We start from the raw sequence: 17,406 nt of genomic DNA, 5'->3' as shown, positions 1-17,406 counted from the left end.
GCGGACTGCAACTCTATCTCATGGTGCTCCATCCTGGTTGTTTGTCCAGGATGAGGCCTATTCTTGGCCTGACCTCTGCTGTTCGTTAAAAGTGTGTTTATGAAGTTTGGGTTTTTGCTTTTGGGAACAGACTTTGATGAAATGAAAGAAATGTTTGGAGATGTGAATACACTCCCTGGCATCCTGGCCACTTACATTTGTAACATCTCATGTAATTTAGTACAACTGCTCAGCCATAAATTCTACCTTTAAAATTATACTTATGTTCAGGTTTGATTGACACTGTCGGAGGTGTTAATTTAACTAGGCTACATGTTTATTGTTGAGGTTGTAGGCAACTTTGCAGTGTTGATGAACAACATTATACTGAGAGGTGTTTCTACCCCATTAATAAACATGAAGAAGAACAATATTAGAAACAAATTTCAGTATAATGTTGTTCAGCATAAATATATTTGTTACTAGAACTGTCTTTTGTAATTGGACAAAAAGGTTTATAACACTTGTCCCCTTTAATTATTTTGTCTAATGCTTTAAATAAACAAAATTATTTGAAAAATTAAGTATGATGTTCTCGAAAACGATCTCTTGCTTGGCTCTCAGTCATGCAATCCTTTTCCATAATGCAACCAAACTTATTTTCTACATAATTATGCACGGTTTCTCTGCTATCATCACTGAAAGGAGAACTCAGGATTCAGAGAATATCTCCATTTCCCACAAATAAAATCTAAAATCACAATTAAACAAGAAATAAATTAAAGCAGAAATCTAACAGACACACCCAATGATACGACTGTAACTATGTAAAACACAGCGAGGAGATTGGTCCATGTGAAATTCATCCTGTCAAAAGGATTCAAATCCATTTCAAGCCTATTTCTTTTGCAGGTCAGAATTTTCAGCACCTGGTGAAGTAATCATTGCATAATGATGTTTAACATTTCAATGTTGTGGCCATTTTATGCTACAGCGCAGTAAAAACTCTAATCTAGGTGTAAATGAGATTTCTGCAATTCATTTTCAATCACTTTGTCAAAATCTGTTTTTTAAGTTACTACATATGTTGTACAATATAATGACTTGTTTTCAGTTTATCAGTTGTCTGTTAAACAATCTCATGTATGGTCATCCTGGGGTCAGTGCTGCATTGTTATATTGTACAGGAGAAAATGAGTTTTAACTCTGGGAAATGAAGACATTTTTCAATTCTCTATTCTACAGATTTTCCCCCGTAGAAAAGAAACAGGAGACTGATAAACTACCACTTTTCTAGGACAAGTTCACCTCGTGTAAATAAGTTGCTCCGAATCGAGTCGATTTTTTAATAGAACATCTTTAGATGCCTCTTGTTGCTGATCGAGCAGCTGCCTGATTCGCCTGCTGTCAGTTTATCATAGTAATATTCTGAACACAAACACTCAGAGACACAAAAACCTGAAAGGATTATTTGTTGTTTTATGAAGACATCTGGCAATCATTCCAGATGTGGTCAGTAGGACAGCTTAGGAAACAACACCGTTTGAACTAAGCAGCTTCAACATTGAATACTGAGTCACAGAATATACAGATACAGTACGTGTGTCTGCCACACCAAGTTTTCATTCAGAGAAAATATTTGTTTGTTTGCTTTTTAATCAGAAACCAAAAAAATTAAATTATAGAAAAATAATAGCTTTCTCAGTGTACATGAAGACATACAATCAACAATTTTTTTACTTCTAACTTCTCAGGTCCAACTTGGTATGATAAGACAAAGTTACAAATGAACTGTTTATTTCCTCACTTTACTTTGTGAAGTTAAATAATCCAAAGAAATGCTCTCTACCCATCTACACCTACAGTAGTATGTATACCATATAAAGTCTCAGACAGTCAGACATTCGCAATATTATAAAATAAGGCACAATATTTACAGTCTCAAGCAAACCTTCAAATGTAATTCTGTGAACATGTTAGTGCTCCGATTGTCACAGTTTAGTTTTCAGGAAGGCACAGCCTCTCAGTGAAATGTGTTTCAGTAAGTGTCTGCTTGACAAGTCTTTGTCCACTGTGGCTCTTTTGTTCGTCACTGTATTAAAAGTGTTTTTATGGCCTTTTTGCACCATACATGATGTACAGGGAGGTTTACTTGTGACTTCCCTCTGTCCTTTCCTCTCTCAGGAGGTCCTATAGTTGAAACATTATTTGCCATACTGCACCCCTTTGCCACGTCTTAACCAATCCCTCCAGGGGGATTGGGTTTTGTCCTGATTTTTGTCCGAACTCCAGGTTGAGGAGGAGGAGGAGGAGGAGGAAGAGGAGGAGGAGGAAGAGGAGGGCTGGCGTGTCCAGGTGGAGGTCGTCCTGCTGGGCCTGCGGAAGAATGACATGCCGTTGGAGGTGGGCTTCTTCTGAGGCTGCTCCGACTGCTGCTGGGACCTGAGCTGCTGGTTGATGATGATCTGGATATCATCCTGAGGAAAGGTGGAGAGGAAGAGGAAATGAGCAGGAGTGTGTTAGTGAGCCTTTTTAACCTTTTTAAACTGCAAACATATACTTGTGTTTTAAAAGTTTTTATTCTTCAGTCGGAAGCGACAAGCGAAGGGCTGAGTGCCACAGAGAGGCAGCAGAAGTTGGAAAGTTAAAGTTATCACCAGCTTTATCCTTTAACTGTCAAGAAGGTTTCGCTTCAGATCCTGATTGTATTTTTGTCAGCCAGCTAACAGAAAATTCAGCCAACATGGGCCAAGGAACAAGGATTTGATTTGTGGGTCTGAGCGAGTGGATCTAATATCGCTACCAAATGGCTGTGAAGCACTTCAGCTCGTGACTCCTGAGCAGTGACACATAAAGTAAAAACAAAAAGTCATGGATTACTTTGTTTAACATGAAGCTATGTAGTAAACATAAGCCATTCTTACATTTGCTCCCTGCTGATTTTTTTGCCCACTTAAGAAAATTGTGAAACACCACTTTGCCTCAGGTTGCGTGTGAAGAAAGAGCAATGTTCTGAGAATCTCATTGTGGTATGATAATGTGTACTGATGCCTAACTGCAATGTCGTCATAATTGACACTTAATTAGTTTCTCTGTTCCTATGAACTATTCAGCTCAGTGTAGCTGATCTGGCATGCTGCACATTTCTGCATATTTAACAGTTTTTATTTCCTGACTTATGTCTGCATGTGTGCTTCTTCCAGCTGAATGAGTTTAGCTGTTCAGGAGGGAACAGCATACTACTGCTTTCAGCTAACAAACATGATTTCTCCAGAAAACTAATCAGTGTTTTGGTCTAAATATTATCTGCAGTATTGTCATCAAACCACAAGAGATCAGACCCTCCAGCAGATGGCTCAGCTTGGCATCGTGAGTCAGCAGCAGAAGGACTCATGGACAGAGACACCTGCCGTTTATATCCTTCCAGACTGACACGGCTGAGAGGGATATGGCTGCGTCTGTCCCTGACCTCCCACTGAGGACAGACTGAGACACATTCATCTCCTGTCTTTCATCTATCACTGAAACTGCAGTCAACATGCCTCAAAGTGATTTTTAATCTGGGGTGTTTTAGAACTTAAATGTGTAAGATTTCATGAAGCAGGAATTGTGCAAAAAGTTTGAAGACAGTAAGACAGTGTGACAAAGCGACAGCATGAGAGATGAGCGAGGGAGCTGTAGGATACAGTCGACTGGATGTGATGGGCAAAAAACATTATGGGTAAATAGGGACCTCACCTGCCAGGCCTCCAGCTCCTGTGACAGTTCCAGTTTACGTTGGATGGCTTCTAATAACTGGTTGTTCAGAGACATCATATCATTTTTACTTCTCACCAATTCGACCTCCATCAGGTTTTTCCTGCCAAGAAAAGAAGACACATCACAGTCATATACTAGAAAATTTCACTCTTGTGATATTCACCCTCACCACAGGTAAAAACTCATTATTATGGCTGCAGGAGTAGCTTTCCACGGGAACTATAAATTACTTCTGTCTTTTTGTTTAGAAACCTGGTAAATGAATTCATGCAAAAGTAAATTTTTTAAGTATTCAACCAAAAATGATTTGATTTATTCAAGATTAGAGTCATTAATAACGGTTGTTAAAGTGGAATCTGAGTATATTTGATATTACAAATTGCAGTTGAGAATATTGAGAAATAATGAGCTTCTCACTTGGCTATGGCTTCATCTCGCTCTTTGATGGCCTGCTGGACGACTTCAGCTTGTTCCTGTACGCTCTGCAGCTTCTGTCTCAGCTCAGTGTTTTCCAGCTGCAGCCGGATGTTCTGCAAAGCGACATGAGTTATGTTGCAGTTTATTATGAAAATAATAAAAATGTGATGTGATAAATTGAAAACTTAAGACAAATTTGAATTTGTGAAGTTAACTAAACTAATTCAGGTGTTAAAATTTGTGACAAAAAACAATCTGCCTGTAACCCTGTAAAAACGCTCTCAAAGGTCACTCAATCTGTATATGACACTAAGATGGATACAGCGACTGTAACAGGGTCAGTACTGGCACAGCCAAATCCTCAAATAATAGGTTGCCACAGGTGCTGCCCCTCCCTGACAGGCGTGTTTGTTCAACACTGGGTTACCTGATCTCTCAGCTCCTCTGCTGCGCTCGTGTTCCCACACTGATCACCCGTCCTGTCGACAAAAGCCCGATTCAGCTCCTGGGACGGAGACATTAACAAAGAGATCAGGTGTCGGCCGAGCATTTTTACACCAAAAGTAGTTTCTGTGCTGTTGCCCTATATGCATGGTGCTCCGAGGGAGGAAGAGGCTGGGCACAAATATTTAGTTACAGCGGTAAACGCATGTTACTGGTCTGAAAGGTCTACAAACGCCACGAGACACAGCTGGACAATTGTACACGCTCGCTCACGGCAAATAGAGGTTTAGCAGAGCATGTAAGGTATCAATTGCAACAATTCATCTGGCATCTTTTAGATAAACAAGGCCACAGTTCCTCAGCGTGGTTCAGGATGACGACACTATAGTGCCATTAACAGCCACTGGAGGGCAAACAGGCCAACTGTGAATACATTAATGAATGAATATGTGGGTAGGCTGCTTTCTGGATCTTTAAATCCTAGAGCTGGTAGTTTTGCATAAATACTCTGTACATCTGTATATTGAAATGATATATGATTCATATATGTCCTATATACTGTATGTGTCATATTCCCATCCTCTATGATTACAACCAAGGTCGGCCTTTTCTTTGAATTTCCTCTCCTGCCCCACTTGTTGCTTTTGTGTGGCTCTCGCTCACCTGAGGGCTGGATCCCTGTGCCAGGGTTTGGGCGACCCCCTTCAGCCGGTGCAGCATGGCCTGCAGGTCCTCCTGTTGATCCAGGACCTCTGACCTCCCTGAGCTGTTCAGTTCCTGGGTCAGTGGGAGCAGTAACTGAAGGATGGAGCCCATTTCTTGCATTATCTAAGTAGAATCAGAGGTGAGGCGTGTTCATTTATGTTAATTCTGATTTTCAAAAACGCTATACATTTTGAACTTAACTATTAACTGAGGTTTTGAGTTACTTCCACAACACAATTGGTGTAGCTCGGAGGCTGACACTGTATAGCTGGCCTACATGAAGAGAGCTAATGTTTCGGATGTTTTAATGAAAAATAAGAAATTCCTGACAAACAAACTGGATCAAAACAAAGGTGTTACTTTTCCTGTTTTCCCTTCAGCATGCAATTCATTCTCTTCACATACCACATCTTGAGTGACATCAAGTATTTACACACTGGGAGGTGCAAGCATTATCTCATTATTTTATTTACCTTCCTTGAGTCAAATGCATCACATGATTATACTGATTATGCGGTGATCCGCACAGGTTCATTTTGGTAGATCAGATAATCATATTTTATGATAAGGTTACACACACACATACACGTGTGTAGATGTGCTGAAAGCTGTGAAACGAGGAAACTCAACTCAAACAATGTGGCCATGACAAACAGGAAATGTGGCGAATGACTCACAAGCGCAGTTATATATCACATTTTCCTGCTGGAACAAAACAATAACAGCAGACACCCGGAGTGAGACCTGGCTTCACTGTCAGTCAGTTTTCCTGCTCTCTCGCAGGCATCACTCAAACTTTTGTCTTTCTGCTACAAGCCCCCTCTGATATTTCTTGGTGGTGTCTCCACTTTGAAAACCAGGGTTCTTTCACACCTTCTTCTCGCAGAGTGTGTTCGTGCATCAAACAAACAAGTCACACTGTCATAGAGAACTTGCACAAAATGTTCTGTCAGCTCATTCCTCTCTGCAGAGAAAGTTACTGTACTTGTCACTACGACAACGTTCACATGTTTCCTAAAATTCAACTTGTAGATGTTGTTGCCTTGGTGCCATTATTGTGTGATTTCACTGTACATGTCTTTCAGGACACCTACTGTATATTATATATACATATATACTGTACAGATCTTAAAGTTCTTGTTTCCAGTCATCACAGGAACACAATTTCCCCTCAAAACAGATGTGAATCATTGTGGGCAGGACTACAATAGAGTAAGCCCAAAAGTAACATTTGCCAACCACAATATGGAGGAAAGGTTAGTGCAGCCGGTCCCACAGTGAACTATCTGTGGTCTTCTGTCAGTTACAGCACATGTTTGAGTTTATAGCCTCTCTGCCTCGTAGTAAAGCCAGGTTGTGTTTTTTGTATTGTTCAGATAATCTGAAATGTCCTCCTTTCGTTTTGGAGAATTTGAAACTTTTTCTCAAGCTCACCTACTGCTAAGAGTATCTGTAAGGATAAAATCATAATTTTGATATATTATAATATTGTGCATTTTCTGGAAAATCAAGTGCTGCTGCTTCAGTACCTCTTCTTTGCCGACTCCCAGCCCTGCCGTCTCCAGGCTGCTCTCCAGCTCGGACAGCAGGGAGGCGTCTCCATAGCTCCTGGCTTCCTGCAGGGACACCTCCTGAAGTTCCTCCACCTGGGCCTGCAGCTGCTGTGAGCGACTCTGTGCCACCTCCACCTCCTGCCAGGCCTCGGATAGCTGAAAACACAAGCATGAACACACACATGGATGAACACACATATAAACATATACAAAACCCCCCCGGGCAAAAAACGTGAGTTGGTTGTGCTTGTGAACCTCAGGCTCACGTCTAATTACAAGTACAACTAATGACAGCAATTAAGAATTCTTATAGACCATATGGATACCTGACAGAGGGAGATGGTTGTTACCACACCAAAGTGATTTTACACTGGGCCACGTATGCTTTGTAAAAAGCTGTCATGAGACACTCGTGCAAAAACTCTGCTAATGCGAGAGAAATCCTGACGTGCCAGATTCCAGCCTCCAGCTCAACATGAAACTAAATGAACAACAGTGGAATCCAGAATTGCAAGTGAAAGTTACAATGACGGGGATGAGGTGATTGTTTAGCAATGCTTTCCACAATCCCGCCGAAACCCAGGCCGCCAGGCAGGGAGCAGAAAATCCCTTTGTTATTGAGGCTCTATCATTCATACACCAATCGCACTGAACTTGTTTCCTGCTGCTACAATGAACACTAATCAGTGTGTATTTACTTTAAAGAAAGTATGAACCTCCGGGTGTGTCTGCGTTGGCTTGCAAGTGTTACTTCAGTATGTAATGAATTTGTATATGTACCTGCTGGCTGTGCTGCTGATTTTGCTGGTCGTGCAGAGCTAGACGTGTCTGTAAAGAATCCAAACTCGCCCTCAGCTCAGCGTTTTCTTGACACACACTCTCCAAACGCTGCTCCAGCACCTGTTCCTTCTGGGTGAGACGCAACACCTGGAAAAACACACAAAACGCAGATATTAAATATTACAACAAGAACAAAAAAAAAAAAAAAAAGGAAAAACGTTCACTCTTCTCTGAAAGGAAAACTCGCACTAACTCCCTAACTCCCACCGTTCCCTTGCATCACAACCATTCAATCCATCAATGCTTCTATCTGGGAGTGTTTGGAGAGGCGCTGAAAATATTTTATCTGACTTTATTTTCCCTAGGGAAAAAAAAGAAAACTATTAGGAACTATCTGTCATATAATAGAGAAATGTCCTTTTTGTATTAAAGTTTGGTTGCATAAATCCTTGTCAGAATCCTCCCATTGGCAGGCTTTATTGCTGCTTGAAGGACAGTTCTCCACCACTGGAAAAGCCTGAGCAGTTAAAATCAATGATGGATACCATCTCTTTTGATCTGTAATTGAAAGGATTATCAATGATTCTCAAAGGAAATTCTGTCAAGTTTAGTGTCACAGAGTCAGAGTCAGCCACTGCGGAACAGAGTCACAGAGTAATTTCCATCATAGCGGTTACATTTTGAATTAGCGTTGGTTTGGTTTCAGCATTCAGTGGGACATGTGAAATGTTTTTGCATGGTAGTCACCTGCTCCCTCATGGCACTGATCAGCTCCTCATCCTGCGGCCTGTTGAGGCTTCCTTTCTGTTGAAGCTCCTGTTTTAGAACCTGCAACTCGCTGGACATGGCCCTCTCCACCTCCATCGCCTACACGCGCACACACACACACACACACACACACACACACACACACACACACACACACACACACACACACACACACACACACACACATACACACACACACACACACCATCAGAGGGAAAACACAGACACAAGATTCACAAATGGAGCGACAGAAAATAGACATGTAGCTTTTGAATTTGCAGGTCCACTATTTGACACGAGGAGGGGTTTACAGACAGATTTAAACACAGAAAAAAAATTTCACTCAGCCAGAAATCTGACCATGACCAAAGAAAAGTGAAATCATGTTGTGTCAACTTGAAACTCCAGAACAAAGCTTGCCTGAGGCATGAGCTTTAAGAAAAGTCAGCCCACAATCTTGGATCTAAAAATAACCAAATATATAGCAGGAGGTCTCTCTGAGATAAAGTCCTGTAATCTAGACTCAAATGAGAAGAAACATAATATGATACCTGCCTGAAAGGTGGGGATTAGGTGCCTGGAATTAAATACGTGTTTTGTATTGCTTTTGCTGTGGGCCCAGCAGCAAATGGAAAATGAGAAATGGTTTTCTTTACTGCCTTCAAAGGAACTGCAAGTGTTTCTGTAACCCAGTGGTTCCCAAGATAGATCCCAGTGGGGTACAAAGATAAAATCTGGGTGGGCACCATAAGGAGATTAAAGGGGTATGAAAGACAAAAATATGTTTTGCTTTTATTCTTGTAAAAGACTGGCTATTTTCAACCTCTTCAGACCGCGAGAAGGAAAAATATCATCTTTGTTGAGCTGCACAGAACTCATGTCAACAGATTAAGACGATATTGGCTAATTTTAAAAGGTACATTGTGGAGTTTTTGACTAATAGGGATATGGAGCATTGTTTTTACATGTGGTGTCCCTGTTTTGAGCCATTTACAGTTCTGACGATGGTTTCACTGATTGAACAGTTGACAGCAGCAACAGGCCAAGAAGCTTAACCACTAGAAAACCTGGATATAAAGAACGTAATATTTAGACTGAAAACAAGAAAGCTTTTTCAATTGTTTCATGAGGAAGGAAATGTATTCATCATGTTTGTTTGGCCACACACACAATGTGCTGTGAGAAAGGCTGAATGTCAACATAAGTTTAGAGAAAGAAAACTCCACAGGCCACCTTTAACAGGTCATTAGTTAAAAAGACAGAGAACCACCGCTGTAACTGAACAAAAAGCAACATGCTTCCTGTGATCACTGATCCATCAAAAGAACAGGAAAACATTAGCCAGGCACTGACGAACTGCGCTCATATTGCTGATAAATCAGTTACTCATCTGTTTTGCTGGGGCTTCTCTCTGAAGCACACAATGATTTCAAAACACAAAAACGAAGGGATCTCTGGAGCGCCGCTGTGCAAGTTCTGAAGCCACAGTCAACAACCCATCGCCCTCCCACCAACCCCTTTCCTCCCCCGTCCTGGTCTCAGACCCTCAGTTCCCCTTACTCAGCAGTTCGGCGGGCCCCTGTCAGGTCCCATCACTGCCACATAATACAAGATGAAAGAATGGGTCTCTGCGGCAGATGGAGCAGAGGGCATCTTGGTTTTGCCTGTGACATCATCATGCCACATTAGACAACAATGTGGCGGAGGGTAAACTTGGACATCAGGAGGGTAAAGTTGGGGGGGGGGGGGGGGGGGGGCAGCTTATGTGGACGTGTTTATATGAGTGCACAGAGGAAGTGAGGGCTAAAATTAGTGGGAAGTGTGTGTGTGTGTGTGTGTGTGTGTGGTGTGTGTGTGTGTGTGTGTGTGTGTGTGTGTGTGTCTGAGAGTAAAGCATGCACTGATGGACAAAAACAAAACAAAGCATGTAGACACACTAGGAGGAGGAGAAGGGCGACCCTTAAACATGAATGTTTGCGTCCACGGGTCGTCATTACCGCTGCCTCGTCTCGTCAACACGGGTCTCCTCCACAATAGAGGCAGCGACCCACTGAGAATGACCAAAACACAAGTGGAAGGAGGACGCTCCATTTGGTAGAAACACAAAGATGACATCCCCTCACATGGCCCCCGAGCCTCAGGCCTTCACCAGTCCAAACACTGGGGTATCTAACAGCTGACTACCCCAGCTATAGCCGGGCCCCTTAGGGAGCACACAGAAAAGATGGCTTTCCCCTGGGATGATGGGATGTTGGGGAATGAGGGGCAACATCAAAACAAGCAAATGAAAGATTTATATCTCTCTGCATTGTGTATTGTCTTTTCCTTTTTTGTTTATGAGCTGGGTGATGCTGCCAGAGAGAGCAGAGGTCACGGGGGCTCGCCTCAATTTGGGCGTCTCCTTTTACAATAACGGAAATCCACAGTGAGGGATTTGTCACAGTTGTCCAATAACACACTGTGATCCGCGGGCGGGGAAGGTGATCATGTATCACTGGGTGAAAAGCAGGAGGCGAAAAGTTGACCTGACACAGAAAAATGACCAAATGACCACATATTTTGTTTATGCCCAGTCTACCGTTATCGATTAAAAAAAATGTGGATGAAATATTTGAGCTGCAACTAATTAGTATTTTCATTATTAACTAATCTGCTGCTTCTTTTTTCAATGAATCAATGAATCATTTCAACAATGAAATGTCAAAAAATAGCAGCACTTCAACAGTTAGTCGACTAAGTGATTAGTTCAGTTAGTTGGTGATCTGATATTTTATGCTTTTGGTTGAAGCATGATAGTAAATAGTGAAACGACACTCTATCACAATTTCTCACTCTCTTGTCAAGAAAACCAAAACCCAAAGAAATTCAGTTTACCATCATGTTTCATTTGAAAAGCATCAAACCCTCACAGAGGGTTGAGAAGCTGAACCCAATACCAAAAATAACAATATTTGGTATTTTTTCTTGAAGAAATATCACTGTAAAGACAAAAGATAATCACAATACTTCGACTTTCAATCTTCTCAGCTCCTAAAATATTGAAAACAACTTTTAATGTACAGCAATACAATCTAAGAGCACCACAAAATGATTCTAAAGTTGAATCAAAACAGCTTCAGTAAAAACTGAACATTACAACCTTAATGCAGGACGATTTATTGCAGGACTGTTGTATTAGACTTAGCTAGGTGTCCCTAACAAACTGGTAAGTGAGGCGTTTGCTCTCCTGCCCGACTGTTTTCATCTTGAAAAGTCAAACCACATATATAATGTTTTCACTCGTGTCAGCAGGGTTACACAAGAAGAATCTGAACTGGGTCAGAGAAGTTCAGAGAAGAACCCACTCATTATTTTACAATGAGTTTGAATTTTATTTCTCTTACGTCTGGTTTATGTTGACTGACATTGGCCTTGGTGAACCTGTCTAAGCGCCATTCTAGTTGAAGAACCGTGATAATTTAGATTCAATACTGACTATAGCTTATTGTAGCCTCTGTAAACATGAATCATGATAACCAAAACTGTGAGTGACTAATGGTTATTTTTAGTGTAACTTGACACAGGTCCAAAGCAATGTCCTGATCTTACCTTCAGGGATGTATCATTCATTTCTTGAGTAAATGACTCTGCCCGGTAAACAAACCCAGTTTAATCAGAATTTCCAGCTTATCGTCCTCTAATCATACTCCCTTTCCAATCTGGTATTTCTTCTTCAGTAGATCTGCTTCTAATACACTGATAATGTTAATTTGTGAAACATTTTCTTTCACATGAGTGAAACTAAATCAGCAAAACATGTCAGTCTCATTTTTCTTTCTATCAGTGTAAATAATGTCAAGTACATTCTGATTTCATGGTTTTCTGTGTTAAAAATTTCGAGATTGCCTGGAAAGACACTCCTCAAACTGACTCGAGTAACAAATTAACAAAGTGATGCATCAGACACAAGAAAAACTCATTAATGATTGATTGAAGTGTTCTCAGCGACAGGAATGATCACATTTACAATGTGATCAGAAGAAAAACACCCTGACATGGTTCATCACTCTCCTGGACCTTAGCTACTCTTTAAACAGTCAGCATGTGACGACCTGGAACACGCCAACATCGCGTCAGCGCAGCCGCTTCCTCAAAAGCACCGGGACTGAGAGTCGCAGCAAATATTTCCTCTCACATCAGAGCTTTGCTTTGCTGTTGCCAGTTCACACAATGAATTCTCTCCCTCTGTCAGGTTTCTGTCCTGAGATACTGTGGTCCTGCTCCAGATTCCTGTCAGGCTCCGGTTACACTCTCACAATTAGGATATAGAGTTTCAAGCTCTTTGAAACCTGCTAGTTCATCATTATGTGCGGACATCTGCAAAAACTCAGCTCCAAAAACTCCACTGAAGCCAGGAGCAGAAATGATTAGTCATAAATAAAATAAATTATTCAGCAACTCATCATTTGAGTAAATAAAAAGAGCCAAAATTTACTTGTTCCAATATTGTCCTCTGGTCCTAAATGTGAATATTTGCTGATTTTCTTTCGGCTTTGATGATAGAAAACTAAATCTCTTAGGGTTTTGGACTGTTGGTCGGACACTTAAAGACTCTGGGAACTTGTCACAGGCATTTTTCACTACTTTTATTTTATTTCTGACATTTTTTTAGGCAAACGATCGATTTATTTGTTGAGAAAATGATCAACGGATTCCCTGATAATGAAACTATTAAGCAGTTGCAGCGATACTGAGACATGTTGAGGACATACAGAACAAAATGTCATGCTTCAGTCAATGTCCCAAACATGCTCACAGACTCGCAGTAATACAAACACAACTCACCACACCAGGTAAGGACACATCAGACATGGAGGTTCTTCACGCTCTTTCTTTTCTTTAACACATTCACTCTCTTCTCTGACTTTTTTTTACAACCACACAGAGTCCAGAGTTACCCATGTCTGATGCTGGACAGCCAAATCAAAAATTTTTTCTTCCTTCCTCTCCTTGAACAGCCCAAACAGAGATAGCACCTTTTATCTAAATTGACTTTTTCCTGAACTTCTAGGGAGTCGGTTTCCTTCAGTGAAAATCCTACAGCCTGGCAACAGAGGAAGAGCTCTTCATAGCTCTTTATTCTGTGGACCTTGACTTGTGGGAGGGTGCACACTGTTGTTTGGATTCATTTTTAACTTAGCGAGCTCAGGTTTGATGATCACAACGCAGGGAATTGCTCTGCTAAGTGATCGGTGGAGTGTACAGTAACACGTCACGACTCTAAAACAATCACTACTTTCTCAGGCTGGAAAAATACTCAAGGTTGTCCAGCTGTGTGATGTAATCAGCTCCCGCGCGTTAGCTGATAAGAGACTGTAAAACATGTCACCAGTTTGATTTTGGTCCCAGTGTACATTGTTTTCTTTGGATCAAACACTGAGGATCATAAGTATTTCACCTCAACATATATGCGCTGATTATGAGACAGGTCGGCTATGTGTTGCCACTGCTCTTGTCCATTACTTCGTTCAAGTACGCCTGTCTAAGCTAAAAGCTAATTTCATGTTGCTAAATAAACTGGATCTGGTTAAATAGATAAGAAATGCTCTATAGGGCTGTAGCTAATCATTATTTTCACTATTGATTAATTGACCCATTTTTTCCCAGATTAATCGATTAATGGTTTGGTCTATAAAATGTCAGAAAATCCTCAACATTTCATATCGCTTATTACTCACATTTATTATTCACTAAAGCCCAACGTGGTTTCTTTAAATACCTTCAACCAACCGAGATATCCAGCTGAAATCAGCATTTTCTGCACGTTTGGTCAAAGAGTGACTGAAAAGGGCCACAATTAACATTTTTTAAAGCTTGTTCCAGCTCTATCTTCATGCTATAAATACTTCCACCAAACTAACAAACATGAGCTGGAAGTGAGCAAAGTGAAACCTGCATCTTCCAGAACCTCTCGAAGGTTTCCTCCCTCTGTCCTAGATCTGAAATCAGGTTGAGGTATTACCTAAAACTCCCCCTCTTGTTTACATATCGTTTCCATCCTGCTCCACACTGGCACGGATCATTTGCCTCAGGCCGACAGCTCAGACTTTGCTTCATAGCTTTCCCGAATAAACAACAACTTCCACCTCTGTCTCTCCTGCTCAGATGAAAACTTGTATCTGTGCCGTAAGCATTTTGCTATGGCTTCGCTCTGAGGCTATAAACAGTCTGAGAGTCTGGCCTTGCTCTAGAACAGATTAGACTGAGTCAGACTGATACCTGAGTGGTTTGTATGGAACACTGAGTTTCAGCGTGTGGATTGGGTGACAGCCCATCTTATCTGGTTTGACTCAGGAGGCCTGCAGCAGGTGGTTGTTTCCACTCCCCGAGGCTCAGTTACCTGTCCCAGTCAGACAGTTTCTTTGCACCCAGCTCTATAATTCAACCTCATTTCATGTGATGCAGACAGAATTAGATTAAATTCACACACACTCGACCATCCACTTCCACTAAAATAAAAACCACTATCCGTATGTGGCACTCACTGTATTCAGCTCCTCTCTGAGTCGCTGTGTGTGCTCGCTGTGCTCCAGCTGGGCTCGACTCTTGTCCCTCTCGGCTTCGCCCAGCGCCCGGGTGAGCCGCTCCACCTGGGCGCTCAGCTCCCTCGCATCCCTCTCCAGGTCCCCCACCTGGCTCTCCCACTGGGACTGGCAGCCCTCCAGCTTCAGCCGCAGCTCATGCCTGCCCTGCTCCAGCTCCTAAACAGAGGTGGAAAAGACCAATGTCTTAATAGGTGGCAGTGGGAATATCACTGAGGGACAACAAAAGTCAAGCATGTCAAACTATAAATGCAGTTCATTCAAAATGCTTACACAATGTGTTGGTTTGAAACTACAGTGCCAATAAATGATCCTTGTTGGCAATCGGATGTGACAATAACATATTGTTTTGGAAAGAATCAACAATGAGCCTCATCTAGGGGAAATGTGATCACAGGAAACTTGTGACAGCTGTAATCTGAATTGAGTCGCAAAAAAAACAATTTGTCCTACTACAGACAAACACCCAACCTGTTATTTATTCCATTAGAGCTGAAATGTGGATTAGTCAATCAACAGAAACTTAATCTACAACTACACTGATAACTGATTAATTATCTTCTCAACTGTTTCATGTGATGGAATAGATAATAGATAGATAGATAAAAGGGTTTTGGACCGTCAATCAAACAATAAAGCTAATTTGCATATATGCAATTAATTGACAAAATAATCAGGAGAAGAATTGATGATAGAATAAATGCTTGTTGAGCCTTATATTCAATCATACCTCAGCTTCAGACATACTGTATCTTCATGTCACTTTGTAAAGTACTTTTGTCACATTTCCACCTCGTCTGTTTGTCCTTCATGTGATTTAAGTGAGAGTCACACCTGATAAGATTTAAGACTGAACTTCTGAAGGAGACATCAGCATTCACCCTGAGAATTGCAGTGAGCCCATTATCAAGTCTGTCCTAACCACTCAGGTGTGTAACGTTGTGCAGCAGACATCAGCTTCACGATAAAGACAAACACAGGTAGTCTAATAGACAGCTTGATTTCAGCTGCTGCCTTTGACTTTGCTGCTGTTGGGCTGGATTCATCCGTTGTTTTGTAGACATTTATTAAATGTGGAGAATCCTCACTAAGTAATTTCAGGGTGCTTAAAGTGTGTGAGCGTTGAGGGGGATGCCAGGAAATCTGTGGATATCGCTGCTGACCATGTAACTGCATTTATCTCCCTGTGTTCGAAGCAGAAGTTAATGGCTCATGCCTCATTAGGAGTTGGTGTCGTAACATGGGAGAGTTATCCGAAATACTGTTTGGAGTTTGATCTTTTTCAGAGGGAAAAGACAGAGGGCACAATGAGAGTACAAAGGCATGAGGCCGATCAGACACAGCAAAGTTTAGTGATATAACAATCTAAAGAGAAACCATTATGCCTGTTTACACTGTAGTAGCCTTTGTGAGTGGCAGCTGCTTTGGTAATGATAATGCAAAGTCCTTGATACATTTACAGTATTTGCTATGAATGTTAAATATATCTCACTAACTTATATATATAAAAAAAAAGATTTACAAAGCATTTAAAAGTATAACCTACTGAATGATGCTCATGTTGTTTCTCAAAACATAAATAGTAGTTTTTCCATTATCTTTTCAAACTGAAAGTCATATATTGCATCAAAGTTGAATATTTAAAGTTGTCATTTGGACACACAACCACAAAGAAACTGCCAACTAGGTGTAATCTTCCTGGTGCATATTTACCACATATATCTCAACAAATATAACTTATCTATGGTCATTATAATTCATGATACATTCGTTAAGAAAAGTCCAAGATAGATGTGGAGTATATTTTCTATACTGGATTTAGTCAGCCTGTGCCCACAGAATGGAGTTAACAAAAATCAGGAAACTTCATTTCATTTTAATCCGCCCATGTCAGACATCAGCTAAAACCGAGTCGGCAAAACTTTGAAACAATCTTTCTCTGAACACCGCCATTAAGATGTATTTATTTAGTAAGTAGTCTTACCTCCAGCTTGTCTGCGTACTGTTCATGAAGTTTTTCGCTCTGCTCTTTCAACTGACGGTTTTCCAGGAGCAATGCGTTTCCCAGCTGGGCTGCCAAAATAACCTCTTCCTCCTTTTGTTTCAAAGCAGCCAGAAGTTCATTGGGGTCTTGATAATCTGTTATTTCCTCCGCTCCGTAGTCGAAGCAGAAATCCTCCTCCTCGTCCATTTTCTGGGACTTGAAGCTCCATTCGTCCAGTCGATCCATGACAGAGTTAATTCAGATTCAGTCACAGTGTTTTGTTTTGGGTTTTCTTTTTTTTTTTTTTTTTATGGTGAAAATACAAAATCACGCTGAAACGTTGCCTCACGTGTGAATAAGATGTCCATCCATAACACCTGACTGCTGCTGTTGTCTCAGTGAGCGTCTGCGTGCACGGTGAAAGTGAAGCTGTTGC

The 17,406-nt window shown here is 41.2% G+C and overlaps 1 protein-coding gene across 1 annotated transcript; it reads right to left on the bottom strand.

The window, feature by feature from the left end:
- Positions 1-1,438: 1,438 nt before the first annotated feature.
- Positions 1,439-17,406, bottom strand: LOC111650939 (BICD family-like cargo adapter 1). Its single transcript, XM_023400888.2, has 10 exons — positions 16,971-17,406; positions 14,930-15,145; positions 8,385-8,504; positions 7,638-7,784; positions 6,834-7,013; positions 5,263-5,427; positions 4,583-4,660; positions 4,156-4,268; positions 3,718-3,838; positions 1,439-2,456 (listed from the first exon to the last, which is right to left on the bottom strand). Exons 1-10 carry the CDS (start codon positions 17,214-17,216, stop codon positions 2,184-2,186), a joined length of 1,659 nt encoding a protein of 552 aa, XP_023256656.1. The 5' UTR covers positions 17,217-17,406; the 3' UTR covers positions 1,439-2,183.

The sequence above is a fragment of the Seriola lalandi genome, unplaced genomic scaffold, assembly GCF_002814215.2.
Source record: "Seriola lalandi dorsalis isolate HSWRI2012SDOR001 ecotype SW California unplaced genomic scaffold, Sedor1 jcf7180002053065, whole genome shotgun sequence".
Classification (NCBI taxonomy): Eukaryota; Metazoa; Chordata; class Actinopteri; order Carangiformes; family Carangidae; genus Seriola; species Seriola lalandi.
Note: the sequence above shows the minus strand (reverse complement) of the source record. Positions and strands in the feature narration are given on the sequence as shown.

Excerpts from the sequence above, each read along its gene's own strand:
- LOC111650939 (XM_023400888.2), bottom strand. The coding sequence starts at position 17,216 with ATGGATCGACTGGACGAATGGAGCTTCAAGTCCCAGAAAATGGACGAG. Across the intron at positions 7,014-7,637 it reads ATCAGCAGCACAGCCAGCAG|CTATCCGAGGCCTGGCAGGA; the intron begins GTACATATACAA and ends TTGTGTTTTCAG. Across the intron at positions 5,428-6,833 it reads TGGGAGTCGGCAAAGAAGAG|ATAATGCAAGAAATGGGCTC; the intron begins GTACTGAAGCAG and ends GATTCTACTTAG.